Source organism: Wyeomyia smithii, chromosome 3, assembly GCF_029784165.1.
Source record: "Wyeomyia smithii strain HCP4-BCI-WySm-NY-G18 chromosome 3, ASM2978416v1, whole genome shotgun sequence".
In the NCBI taxonomy this organism is placed as follows: domain Eukaryota; kingdom Metazoa; phylum Arthropoda; class Insecta; order Diptera; family Culicidae; genus Wyeomyia; species Wyeomyia smithii.
The window spans coordinates 183138764-183152308 of NC_073696.1; the positions used below are offsets into that span (position 1 = coordinate 183138764).

Below are 13545 nucleotides of genomic sequence, written 5' to 3' on the forward strand. Positions count from 1 at the left end.
GTTTAGAACATACCTGTTTAGGCATATTGCTTGTGTGGAGAGTACAATTCAGATGGGCCAATGAATGAATCATAATGATAGATGACAAAGTTTGATTTTAAGGATATTAAAGATGCAGATTCTCCGGTCAGACCGGAGACCGGTCAGACGGTAAAACTATCGCCTGCAGGAGGAATTGTGCATGCTGATAAAAAGCATTAAAAACATTCAAGTATTTTCCGAGTGAATGGCATCACTTACGAAAAATACAACAGGGATCATCGAAGTGGGCGAAGAAGAAGAGCAAGAAGCCAGATGTCTTCCCTTAGGTTTACATTAGCAATACTCAGAGGGAGAGATATGCGAAGAGAGTGTTGTGAGCCAAACGAACATGTCAAAATTCGAGCCAAACGAACAAGAAAGGTAACACATTGAAAGGTATTGCAATAAGGTTCTATAAAGAATATATTTATTTTTACACGTTTTTCATGTTCCATTGCTAAAACATGAATTGAGAATGCTCCAAAGTTGCTTCATCACAGTGATTTTTAACTGGTGGTTCACAAACCCTTTGTATGGTCTGCAGAATAATGATGAAACTATATAAAATTAAACATAAACATAAAATTTAACACCTTCACGGTTTTTGTGATGCACTTTATTATTCCCCAGGACTTCCACTGTCACCATCAACTATACGAGCCGAAATAAAAAGTTAGTCAACATTGTGCTTTGAGAAGAGATCTGGCACCTCTGATATGTGAAACCTAGTTGCCAAATCAGCGGTTTTTTCATCGCTTAACTCTCCCTCTGAGGATCTCCAGTTTACATATGACAGATGGCCTTTTCACATGTTTAGCAAGAATTAATTTCTTAAATAATCACGGGAATGGCATCGCTGTCAGCTACCATACATTTGACGCGTTACCAACATCACTGGCACTGGCACCCGAAAAATGGGCAGTTTACCCTTATCATATGTTGATTCGGGCAAACCGGCTGAATGTTGACTGCAATTATTAATAGAATATCAGACAGTTTTGAGCAATTTCTTAAGGTTTTCACATGGTATCTGATATTCTAAGTGATATTTAGTACATTAATTGTGTCCCAAAGCAAAGTGTAGCAAACTGTGACAGCAGAAAAAGTACAAACGGTACAGAAATAGATGTTCGTAACGCATGAAGGCTACCATACCATTCCCTTGAAAATAATATTCAGTTTAAGTTAGTTCCGATACCCGCCGCTACCGCACCCGTGCGCTGCGGTCGAATAAATGTGTCGCTGAGCAAAACTGTCGGTGAAACCAAGGAAACGTCATTGTTTGCATCAAGCTACGCACAAAACGCCGATTCAACCACAAAAAGCCGATTCAAGCGATAAGCCGACACACGAACCATCATTTATTTACGTGAAAAGCGACGTCTGGTAGAAATCCAAAAAACCACGCATATTTTAATTTCAAGTCTATGTAGAAAATAAAATTTCCGTTGTCTAAAAACTAATAAAACACATATAATTAATTTAAATCCGAATGCTTTGCCAAAGATGTTTTTTGTAAGTTTTTTGTGACTCAAATTAAAAAATTCAATATGTCTCACACTAACCGCACAGCACAAAGAACTGCCTCGTCGCTGTGAGTGTCTCGAGAATCAAGCTAAGCCAGTTGATGTGCCTTAGTTAACATTAGGTTTTATAGACCATTTCAAGAACTGACAGGTGTCACGGATCCTGCTGATATTGATGCTGCTTTTACGTGCGTTATGTCAGCGGTTCCGAGCTTTCTGTCAAAATTTCATTCATGAATTGAGTTCAGAAACGTCTCTTAAAATGGTCTATTTGCTCGTCCCGGCAAAACATTTTAACGTAAAACTACGTCTCTCAGGAAGTTCGGCTACATAGGGAGGTAAAATGAAAATCTAAAACCCGGAAAAAGTGAAGTATATATCCAACTTCAAAGGCTAATAAATCGGTTAGTTTTTGATGGAGTTTCTTGTTCTTGCAGCAATAGATTGGAAAATCTAAAATTCTTCCCAAATGCAGAAAATTGTAATTTTATTATTCAAACTATTGTACTAAAGAAAACTGTCAAGCCGGCCTTTGATTGGTCGTTATATGATTACTTCCCAAGCACGGTCGACAGAATTATAGACCTAGTAATTTAAAATTTTAACTGTTTCTGCCGAAGTCGCTTATCATAATTCTAGACAGCGACAACAGCAGTCCTTCCGTAGCAGCAGACAGCAGATGATATGATTGCTTTCCCAAGCACGGACGACAGAATTTTTGACCTAGTAATTCGGAATGTACTATTTGGCCTATACAAGAGCCTGTTTCAGCCGAAACTGCTCATATTAGTTCTAGACAGCGACTACAATCCTTACTAAACAGCAGCAGCTTTGGCAGCGGATAGCATAAGCAGCGTAGTTGTATCAGAAGCGACATTTGGACCAGCTGGTGCAGCGGCACTTCCTCTAGTTAATGCTGCATTAGTGCAGTAGCGAGCAGCATCAGTAGTAGATACATTAGCCGCACTTCCTCTAATGGAAAGCTGCCGTATTTTGACAACACACAAACGTTTTGGAATGCTGGCTTTCAAAGTACAAGGGCCGTCAAATTTTCAATGTAAAAACAGCTTTCAACTGCCTTATCAAAAAATGCCTTTTTAAAGATTTAATATTTTCTCGTTTTGCGCTAGAACTAAAAGTAAAATGTTATTTTAATCTGCATGCACTTTGACTGTTGAAACTTGTTTGCGCTGTTCATTTACCTACGGCAAGTTTCTCGCCCCATCGCTCGCGTTCGCGTTCACCATGGCAGAGGCCTTAGGCCGAAAACATGCTGGCACGTCCTGCGCTGCGGAGAGGGTTCGTCTTGCCGTGGGTTAATGTACAGTCCTAAGTAGAGTTGTACATTAATCTGCGGTAGAGCGAACCGTCTCCGCAGCGCAGGACGTGCCAGTTTGTTTTCGGCCTAAGGCCCTGGCCAGAGTGGACACGAGCGGCGGCGCGAGCCTTCGCCTTGTCATGCTTCGGTGTACAGCTCTACTTACTGCTGTACATTGAAGTACGGTATGACGTATTGGCTCGCACCACCACTCGCGTTCACCCTGGCCAGAGCCTCTTGAACATTATTATTAATTATTTTTTTGCTATTTCATTGCACATTTGGTAGTAGTTCCCGCACTCAGGACATTATCCAATTCCGAAAACATACACGCCGTTCTAGTCTGTATTCCAGTAAAGCTTTTATTTTAGAATTGCATCTTAAGTCGTTTTCCGGAATTTGGTTATGATATCGGTTTCGGAAAAATTGGATGGTATTTGTCATATTTTAGCTCTAATTGTTTGAAGTATGCGTTGGAGCATAGTACAAAATTTAATCCAAACTTCCGTTTGAATGAGGACAACAACAAAAAAATAACAAAAAAGATGCAAAAAAGAAATAAATCCGTTGAAAATTTTATTTTAAAATGAATAACTAAAATAAAAGGGAAATGCGTAATGTGGATGAATGAGAATCTACACCATACGAGAAACGAGAAAGCAGGAGACATATTCCTATAGAGTTCATCGCAAGTAAAAATAATCAAAGTTCTAAATTTAAAGCACGGGTGTTCTGTCTGAATAACAGCCTTGTCGTGTTATTCTTCTCCATTGAACACTGATATAATGGTTAGCTTAGCATAGTGTTCAGTTCCAACCCATTGAAGTTGCTTTGCTAATTGTTGAAAACTTTTCGATGCTCCAACATTCTGGTAGGCAGGTGGGCTTAAGCAGAGTATTAATTTTTCCTGGAGACAGCCGTCGGTGCGGATGGTTGACAGCAAATCAGTATGAATCCCTCAAACTTATTCGTCGCCTATCGAATTTTCATAAGCGTTATTCTTACTTTTTGAAGCACAGATCGCATGTACTCGAAAAACCTCGTGCGAGCCAAGTATCCGACCAGTTCTGCATGATTAATATTAGCCAATGGCAATTGGCAATGACTTTCGGCAATAGCTGTAGATTTGAAAATGATTAAGTTAAATAAATAATCATGCTTATGATGAAGATAAACTAATTAATTACATATTGCATATGAAGATTTATTTCCGGGGTAACCGTTATATAATAAAATCACTTACCTTTAGCGAAAGGAACGATCGATAATAGCTGAATTCCGACCACACATTTCTTCATTGATAGTAAATGAGGAAATTTTCTTCTCTTCGAAGACATTTCTGTTCGGAATTAAAATCGTTTAAAATCTGTCCACGTGGTATGTGGATGGCCCCTAACTAATAAAACCAGATTAAATTTCCAAAAAGTAGAGATATTGAGTCATATTTTATTATACGTAAATTAATAGGATTGATTTATTATTTTATATTTTATATTTATTTATTGAAAAACAAAAGCTTGTTTGGCCTCTTGGGTCAACTCTTCTCTCAGTTCGTGGTTTGGCATCTGAAAAAAAAACGATTGCAATCATTTCGGTGGACTTTCTTTTGGAATAGGAATATCGGATACGGTCTACTATAGTAATGTAAATTTGCTTACCTGGGTTTTAAGGATTTTGAAATTTTATTGTTTGTCGGCACCTGAGGCGGCGAGATGGGCGGCGTGTTGGCCGACGCAATGGGTGGCGTATTATCCGGCGCGTGGACCATTGCAACGGGTGGTGCGCAGGCCGGCGCAATGGGCGATTGGTTTGTCAGAGCGCAGACCGGTGCGTTAGCAGGCGCATTGGCCGGCGTGTAGACCGGTGCAACAGGCGGCGCTTTGACCGGTGCGTAGACCGGCACGTTAGTCGGTGCGTAGACCGGTGCGACGGGCGGCGCATTGGCCGGTGCAATGGGTGGTGTCATAGCCGGCGCGATGGATGGTCGCCTAGCCGGCGTGACGGGTGGTCGCGTTCCCGGCGCGAAGGGTGGCCAGTCAGCCGATCCGGGGGCCGTCTCATAAGATATCTCCTGAGAATGTGGATACTGATTTTCGCTTACCTGTAATTCATTCCCAACAAACAATTTTGTTGGATAACGGCTTGTTAAGCTATAGTTCAGCCGAATTCCACTGAATAGTAGCTTATTAAGCTGTAAATCAGCAAAAATGTTTGTTGGGATTATGCGGACATGGATATGGATGTTGGAAACTGCGTTGGGAATGTGGTGGTGGGTATTGGGGATATTATGAGGGATGTTGGTATTCTCTTCCAGGAGGATAATGGTAATGGATGTTGGAAGGATGTGGGTATTGGGGATAGGTTTGCTGTGCAAGTTTTTGCAGCTGCCACTGAGGCCAACGTGGCATCTGCTTAGGTTTTTTAATTTTTTTTTGTGGTTCTTCCGGAAGGAGTGATGCACATCTCACGCAATACTGAAAAGCAAAAAAAAATATATATATCATTTTGAAGCACGTTTTTAGGTCAAGTTTATATAACTCTGTACTCTTCGAAGCTTCAAGATACAAGGAGGACGCAATGGACCAGTTGGCAATTTCAATTCAAATTTACAGTGATGCCATTATTTTCGAAATTCGAAAATACGACATTCGAAAAAAAAATAGTAGATCCACAATTTCGTAAATAAAGTCACTGTTCGACTAACACTTGGCGCTGCAGTCGAAATGATTCAATTTTTTCCATCTTCCAATTTTATATGCATTCACTTGAAGTAATCAGTGTATCAGTTACATGAAATTATTAGCAACGTCGAGAACATCCAATTTTTAATGTCAACGCAATTATTGAAAATAACTATGATTAATAAATAATCTGTTGCGATATTCAACTCGCGATTACACACAACAAGAGAAAATATAGCTTCATTTAGAAATTAACAAAGTGTAACGAGATATAATAAATAAAACATGAGTACTTGTGTGTGGGCCCTGCAATATAATAAAAAAAAAAAAAAATATATATATATATATATATATATATATATATATATATATATATATATATATATATATATATATATATATATATATATATATATATATATATACATATATATATATATATATATATATATATATATATATATATATATATATATATATATATATATATATATATATATATATATATATATATATATATATATATATATATATATATTTATATATATATATATATATATATATATATATATATATATATATATATATATATATATATATATATATATATATATATATATATATATATATATATATATATATATATATATATATATATATATATATATATATATATATATATATATATATATATACATATAAACATATATAAAATATATATTGATATTGTTATTACAATAATTAAAGTATGAATAAAAGCAATAAAACTACAACTAAATTAATAGTAATAATAATAATAATAATATAAATAATAATAATAATAATAATAATAATAATAATAATAATAATAATAATAATAATAATATTAATAATAATAATAATAATAATAATTTTTTCCGCTAAACGGTAGATTCAAACTAATTTAATGCAATTCCAACATGTTATGTACCTACCAACTCCTGTGAAAACATAACCTCAAATTAGAAACGAAGCCGGATCTCATATATTTGCAATTTCGTATATATTTTCTTGACAGTAAGCAGTCTACTAGGTGCTGCTGCAAGTTTCTAACCATCTGTATTAATTGGTGATCGCTACAAACGACCGTGCGACTTCTGGATTTGCACTTCAGAACTAAGAAAATGATGAGATCTATTTTTTTGGCCAAGGACATGGCGATGGGCTAGGGTATGCAGAACATATCTGGGGTAGTGCCGTTGATGTACTTTTTCATGTTTCATATAAATTTTTTTGAATAACTTTATCAAGTATGGCGGTACAAAATGAGACATATCTCGCTAAACATGTGAAAAGGGCCCATGTGCCAATATGAAAACAAGCCACAATTTCACGTTTTTCAATGAATACAAGCTTATTCTACTCGTACAAATTAGATTTTTTGATAAAGAGTGAATTCTTTCATCAATAAATTTTTTTGGCAAGAGCAGATTTCGCTTGTATTGATCAAAAAACGAGAAAATTTGGCTTGTTTACATATGGCACATGGGCCCTTTTCACATGTTTGGCGAGATATTCAAAATTCAATAGCTCGGCTCAGACCCTGCTTTCAAACCTAATATTTGACATGGTGATGGGCCAGGGTATGCAGAACATATCTCAGGTGCCGTTGATGCGTTTTTTCATGTTTCATATCGAATCGGTTTGTGCTTCTGCTACGTACAGAAATGGGCTAGGAAAAAATTAGGTATTTTTAGTTCCTTAGATAAATACTAGATGTCGCTACTTGTGGTTAAATTTTTGGTACTTGAATAGGCTTTTTGTGTGTAGCTTGACGCTGGTAACGTCATTCAGCGATTTTGTTTACATTTTCCAGGAGGTATTTTATTTACATCAGACCGCTGATTATTTGTTTTGTGCTCTACAAGTCTATAATTTATATTTGCAATGGAAAATGTAAGTAAGTATAATGAACGCTGATTTGTGGTTTCTAATTTTACGATTTCTTTTCAGCCTTCGCAAGGGGATAGAGAAAAATCGGAAAAAGCAAAAATTGCTAACCAATCCAAACATATTCCGAAGGATGCGCAGGTTATTATGTCCATTTTGAAAGAGCTTGGCGTTTCGGATTATGAGCCACGAGTAATCAATCAGCTTTTGGAGTTTACTTATAGTAAGTAAATTTTATTGAAGCCTTTCGAAATTTTGTGTCTATGTTGTTTCGCAGGATATGTTACTTGTATATTGGATGATGCAAAAGTGTTTGCGAACCATGCACGAAAAAAAGTAATTGAACTAGATGATGTTAAACTAGCATCGCAAATGATACTAGATAAAGCTTTTACTAGTCCTCCACCACGGGATGTTTTGCTGGAGATTGCCCGCAACCGAAACAACACCCCTCTGCCGTTGATCAAAACCCATTGCGGTTTACGGTTGCCTCCAGACCGTTATTGTTTGTCTGCATGCAATTACAAACTACGTGCCGCGCAGCAAGCGAAGAAAATGACAAAATCTGCTATAGAAGCTCGCTCGACTATAAAATCAGCTGCCGGAAAAGGAGCCTCTAGCTCGGCAGGCGTGAAACGGCCCGCCGTTCAATCCACTCCAAAAACGCAGGTGGTAGCCATCCCGAAGCCGGTGTTTAAATTTACCACAACGGCAAAAACGGCCACCACAAAGACGGTGAAAAGTACCACGGCAGGGGGTGATGTTCCTAGTACTATCGAAATAAAAACAGAAATTGAGGATCCGCTATCATTCGGAGCTAGTGACACTGATATTGGGAGCATCAAACGTAAACGTGAGGAAGATGACTTTGAATTGGTACCATGAATAAAAGAATTAAAATATTTACTCACATCAATCAATGTTTACTTAACTTTTTAATGAATGCTATTTTGAAAAAAAAATTGTTAATAAGGTATGAGAAAAGCTATCTCAGGCCCTGTTACAGAAAATGAGTCGAGCGTCGAGTTACTCGTCTGACCAATTTTGGTATTGCAGATGTCGAGTCGGATGGATTTTCGACGAGTAGCTCGTCTGTCACTCAGCTCTTACCAGCCAAGTTTCACTCGCGTTCCCTGATATGTACAACATTTAGCTCGCCTCGTCTTCTCTAGCAGGAGTCTTAGTTATATATGCGATGTGAGCTACGAAAAAATATTTACTGTAGAATAGGGATGTTACGGATATCCGCATCATACCATGCGGATGTTGAGAAAAAATATCAATTTTTCCTTGGTGAATTTGCTGCTCGCTTGAATAACTTTGGCACTGGGGAAGGACATGGTCATGCGAAATAAGCAAAATAAAACACAGCGAATGCTACGGATATCCGCATCTACAAATGCGGAACGTCCGCATGAAAATTGCCATTCGCATATACATCTGCATCCGTAATCACATATCCGCACCCACATCTGCAAATGTCTAAAAAATCACATCCGTAACATCCCTGCTGTAGAATGCAGTAGACTGTAGAAAAAAGTCCATTTTTTTAACGCATACGTTAGCACAAAACGACATTTGTGTAAAGTATCAGCCAGATCAAAAATAATTGATTGAAATGCTTGGCCGATGTTGCGTGGAATTGCACAGATTTTTCAGTTGATCCACTAAGGACATTGCAGCGGCAAAAGTACCGGGCAAATCCGTGTAGATCACCAACTAGTAGTATTTATTTCTATACTATATCATTTTTTTACTTCTTAAATTTTGAGGAACTTAGCCCCCCCTAGTCGAAATTCTGGCTACGCCCATGAAATCAGGGAGTTTATACCAATTTTCAGATTAAATTTATAACCAATTAAATTTATGTTCAACGTTAACGTGTCGGTACAGCAATTGCTTAAGATTGGCCTGATGAGTTTTCATTCGAGTGAGCGAGTGTTTTAAGGTAGAGGTGTAGTTTTTCTGGTATCACATATTTGATAGCCGAGCTTACCTTCAAACATTTAAAATTGTAAGTTTCAGTGGGAGAATGAGACATTTCGTCGCTTGGGTTGGCAGTGCGTACCAGAAGTACAACCGGTTGCGCTATTCTTGCGCTCGAAACTGCGTCGACCGTGTATCACGCACAGCATAGCTGAGACCTGCGGCTGAACATTAGCAACTCCGGTACTTCCAGGCTGTGAAGGAAAACGCGCATCAGCTTGATGCGTTACTACCCCGGGCGAAGGAGCTTGGCTTTCGAGAACGGTTGATGCAGAATTCGCACAGCTATCACCGGTACCGGGCTACCGGTTGGCAGACACGACTGTTATGACGGGGAATGCGAGGCAGCGGTCAATGCGAAAACCGAATCTAGGTGATATACCTGGGCACGTCGACGAGAGAGAACAAACCCAGGTACAAACGGACACGGATCGTTGAACAAAAAGCGTCAAGAAAAGTATCGTGAAGATGAGGAGCTCGAGCAGCTATTCCGTGCCAGCAATACATAGAAGTTCTTTGAGAAGATGAACTAGTCTCGCAGAGGCTATGTGCCGCAAGCTGACATGTGCAACGACGCGGATGTGAACCTTGGTGAAAGCAGCCCTTCGAAGAACTGGCGAAACAGCAAGCACAGGCGGAACAGGCATTGACCTACGAACACCAGCAGCAGACGACCGAATACCAGACGCCCGATGTTAATGGATTTTGTTATAAGCTATACTTTTCATCGAATGTTAGTTTACTTAGTCTTTAAAATGTGTAAAGTATAACGATATTTTCTATCACACCGACGTTTCGAATAATCTATATTCTTTTGACAATTATTGCTCTAACCGAAGAGTACAGGAAAATGGTCCCCTCGAGCCTTGATAAGGAATATAGATTATTCGAAACGTCGGTGCAACAGAAAAATATCGTTTTTATTTTCACATTCTAAAGACTGCGAAGCCGAAAGAAACTTCTCTTACGTTATAAGATCAGGAAGTTTAAGAACAACAAAGCTGCTGGCAAACGGACTATCGAGCGAGCTCATGGTACATGGTAGAGTGAAGCTACTATACGAGAGATTCATCTATCTCATCTAAAACGAGGGCGACAAGCTGGAATGCCGCAACTATCGTGGCATCTTTCTTAACAATGCCGCCTACAATATACTCTCGCAGATCCTGTTTCGTCGCTTATCACCTTCAACCAAGAAGTGGTGCCAGTGCAACCGTGCTTTATGAGAGTTCAACCGCCACAGACCGGGCCTTCTTAATCCAATAGATTTTATACAAACGCTGTGGATACAACGTGATGCAGTCGATACAGCTACGGCAGATCATGCGCGACAACTTCTTCCCGGATAAACTAAAGCCCTAGAGTTAAAGTTTGGCCGACTGTCACTGAATAGTTCCAATCGAACAGTCGAAAGTTTTTTCATCATAGTTTTAACATTGCTCATGTTCGGTTGGAACAAGTTTTGACAGTTCGATTGGAGCAATTAGTGACAGTCGGCCAAACTCTACCGCTAGGTCTTCAGGATAAACTGGTGTGATCAAGACCACCATGGCGTTACGTGCGTATCCCTAGGATACTCTCCAGTCCCTTGGAATCAGACAAAAGTTTAATACCGGGTAACGGAATTGCTGTTCAACATTGTCCTTGTCCGGTCATCGACCCTAGAACACGAGTTTTACGAAGTCGGTCCGGCTTCATGTAATTTTGCGTCGACGTAGGAAATGTGTCGAAAACTAAAGGAGAACTGCATCAAACTCTTCACTCAAGTCTCTGTAGAAGACGATGAGCTTGAGGTGGTCGACGAGTTCGTGGATTTGGGGTAACCGGTGATCGTCGACAGTCACACCAGCAAAGAAATCCAGAGCTGCATTCAGGCTGGAAATCGAGCCTACTTTTTACGTTAAGGACGCTTCGATCGAATCGGTACAACGGCTCACAAAGTTGACGCTGTACAAAACCCTGATGGTAATTCTTTACGAAATCCCGATAACAACACTTTTCGAGGAGGATCTTAGGCGACATCCATAAATTACGTAACGCAAAAAACCCGAGTTTTGGACCCCCACCCCCCATATGTAACGAAACGTAACGCCAACACCTACCCCCCATAAAAATTACGTAACGCTGTAGAAGGATTTCCTTGATAAAAATGCTCAATTTTGGAGAATCTCTTCAGAGATTATTCGTTACGTAACGTTTAACTCACCTCCCCCCTCCCCTGTGTAACAAATCGTAACGCTCAAGGATACCCCCCCTCCCCCCTATGAGCGTTACGTAATTTATGGATGCCGCCTTAAGGCGCTTCGAGTTTTCTAACAGAGATGGTGCTGCTGGTTATCTAAGGAGAAGTACAGACGGACGATGAATAATGGTGAAAATGCATGAGCCAAGAACTACACGCGCTATTCGGAGAGAACCCCATTGTGCACCTGGCGAAAATTAATAGTCATTCGCTCTATTGGCGGAAACGCTCTAATAGAAAGTCAGTTTGTTTTTTTTTGTGAGGTTGCAGGTTATGGATTTTCAGATTAGAACCTTCAATATCTACACCAAAAGGGTAAGTGCTCATTTGTTTAACAATTTAATTGTTTTCGTATTTAACGTAATACTGTAGAAGCTTTTCTAGATAACAATAACCGCGACATGACCGAAACATTGTTTTGTTCTAACCACCAAAATTCTGGGTATCACTCCCAATTTCTCACGCTCATTCGTACGAGATAGCGCGTCTGAAGGAAGAGAACATGTTTATGCTTATGTTCTCTGAAAATATTCACCTCGCAAAACATATTGAGACTCTGTCAGCATACTGTTGCTGTTTGACTTCTATTCTCATTCGTGAGTGCGCAGCTGTTCGGGAAGGTTAGTTGCGTATTAAATCGTTGTAGTATTTAGAGACTTTTTTCGCAAACGTTTTCATTTATTTGACCTAGAATCAAAATTTTACCCTTCGAACCGAAACTTTAAAAGTTTATTGAAGCTTTTTGTAACACAATAGTGATAGTGAATGAAGAGCAAGTTGAGTAGTTCTGTAGTGGTATGGCTAATCGATGAACCCATGCATTTTTAATGGGATATGAATGAGATAAAATCATTACCTTTGAACTAATTTTAAGGCGCAGTATTAAATAATAAACAGTTGAGGTCTTCTTAGAAAACCTGTTTTGCTCGAAGCGGCACGAGAGAAGATTATTTGAGGTTCCGAACACCGATAGCAAAATCATCCGTCAGGTAATTAAATAATAGAATGTCAATATTACCATCATTTTTCACCTGTGTTATCTGTCAATATGTGCATTGTAGTAATTCGGTCTTCTTTTATCTCAAACTGATAACAACACCTTTGAGACTGCCATTGTCATGCACGAGATATGGCAACAAGTAGATTCGCGCTCTACATATTGTTGCTATACAGTCCTCGCTACTGCAGTCGCACTCTGTAAATCCGAATCTATTTTGTTTACGTTTTCTGTTGACTCACACAATCTAGACAACTTACCGGGGGGCTTCTCTATAGGTCGGTCAAGGGTAAAGGCGTATGCTGTTTTTTGGTAGGGCAGGAAAATTTGCATGTAAAACAGTGAAATTTGCTTGATTGTAGGTGTCCAAGATAATTACAGGGATTGTCAATCAATATACTAGCAAGATAGATTATGAACAGGTCAAGGCAAAGGTTGATAGGATAACCTTGCCAAGAAGAATGCTTCCTCGGGTGCGGTCACTGTTAAGAACATGTTTTACTTAAGTTTATTATATAGGGAGAATTCAATGCCCAGGAAGCCACTGCTTAATGCAGCCCATGTGCATTTTTGGTCATGTTTCCTATTCTAATATGCATAATTCATGAGATGCAATGCAGCTGGTATGATGTTCAACGAAAGACTGGCAAGTTGCTCTTAGAAAGTGCGATATGTGAACGGCTTCGCCGAGCGAAAATTTTGCATTCATGACATAACACGAGTAATGACAAATATTTTTAAAATTTAAAAAAAAATACATCTAATTTTTTTTCATTTTCGAGTACATCCTACTGAGGAAAAAAAATGTGTATCAAGTGTTTTGTTGAGCGGTTTGTTACAAAATGTCATTAAAAATTGAAATGGCC

The 13545-nt window shown here is 38.8% G+C and overlaps 3 protein-coding genes across 11 annotated transcripts in view; 2 read left to right on the forward strand and 1 right to left on the reverse strand.

Moving 5' to 3' along the window:
• Positions 1 to 4302: 4302 nt before the first annotated feature.
• Positions 4303 to 13545, reverse strand: part of LOC129731708 (uncharacterized) — a 101453-nt gene continuing 92210 nt past the window's right edge. For 3 of the 4 annotated variants that reach the window (XR_008729058.1, XM_055691924.1, XM_055691923.1), the window contains 2 exons: positions 4524 to 5339; positions 4303 to 4430 (listed from right to left, as the gene is read on the reverse strand). Coding sequence is in view for 3 of the 4 variants with exons in the window: in XM_055691924.1 (XP_055547899.1) it covers positions 4412 to 4430; positions 4524 to 4831 (327 nt within the window). In the remaining variant the exon portion in view is untranslated. Of the gene's footprint in view, positions 4431 to 4523; positions 5340 to 12713; positions 12945 to 13545 lie in introns of those variants that run through there. The other variant, XM_055691925.1, reaches the window with a different exon arrangement.
• On the forward strand, positions 7330 to 8374 carry LOC129731706 (transcription initiation factor TFIID subunit 9). Its single transcript, XM_055691922.1, has 3 exons — positions 7330 to 7460; positions 7518 to 7677; positions 7732 to 8374. Exons 1-3 carry the CDS (start codon positions 7452 to 7454, stop codon positions 8337 to 8339), a joined length of 777 nt encoding a protein of 258 aa, XP_055547897.1. The 5' UTR covers positions 7330 to 7451; the 3' UTR covers positions 8340 to 8374.
• LOC129731703 (extended synaptotagmin-2) overlaps positions 12260 to 13545 on the forward strand; it is a 52331-nt gene continuing 51045 nt past the window's right edge. For 3 of the 6 annotated variants that reach the window (XM_055691908.1, XM_055691914.1, XM_055691916.1), the window contains exons 1-2: positions 12260 to 12477; positions 12557 to 12671. The gene's annotated coding sequence lies outside the window, so the exon portion shown is untranslated. Of the gene's footprint in view, positions 12672 to 13545 lie in introns of all 6 variants that reach the window. The other 3 variants (XM_055691913.1, XM_055691911.1, XM_055691910.1) reach the window with 1 other exon arrangement.

Coding starts and splice junctions, on each gene's coding strand:
- LOC129731706 (XM_055691922.1), top strand. Junction 7,678..7,731: donor GCTTTTGGAGTTTACTTATA/GTAAGTAAATTT, acceptor GTTGTTTCGCAG/GATATGTTACTTGTATATTG.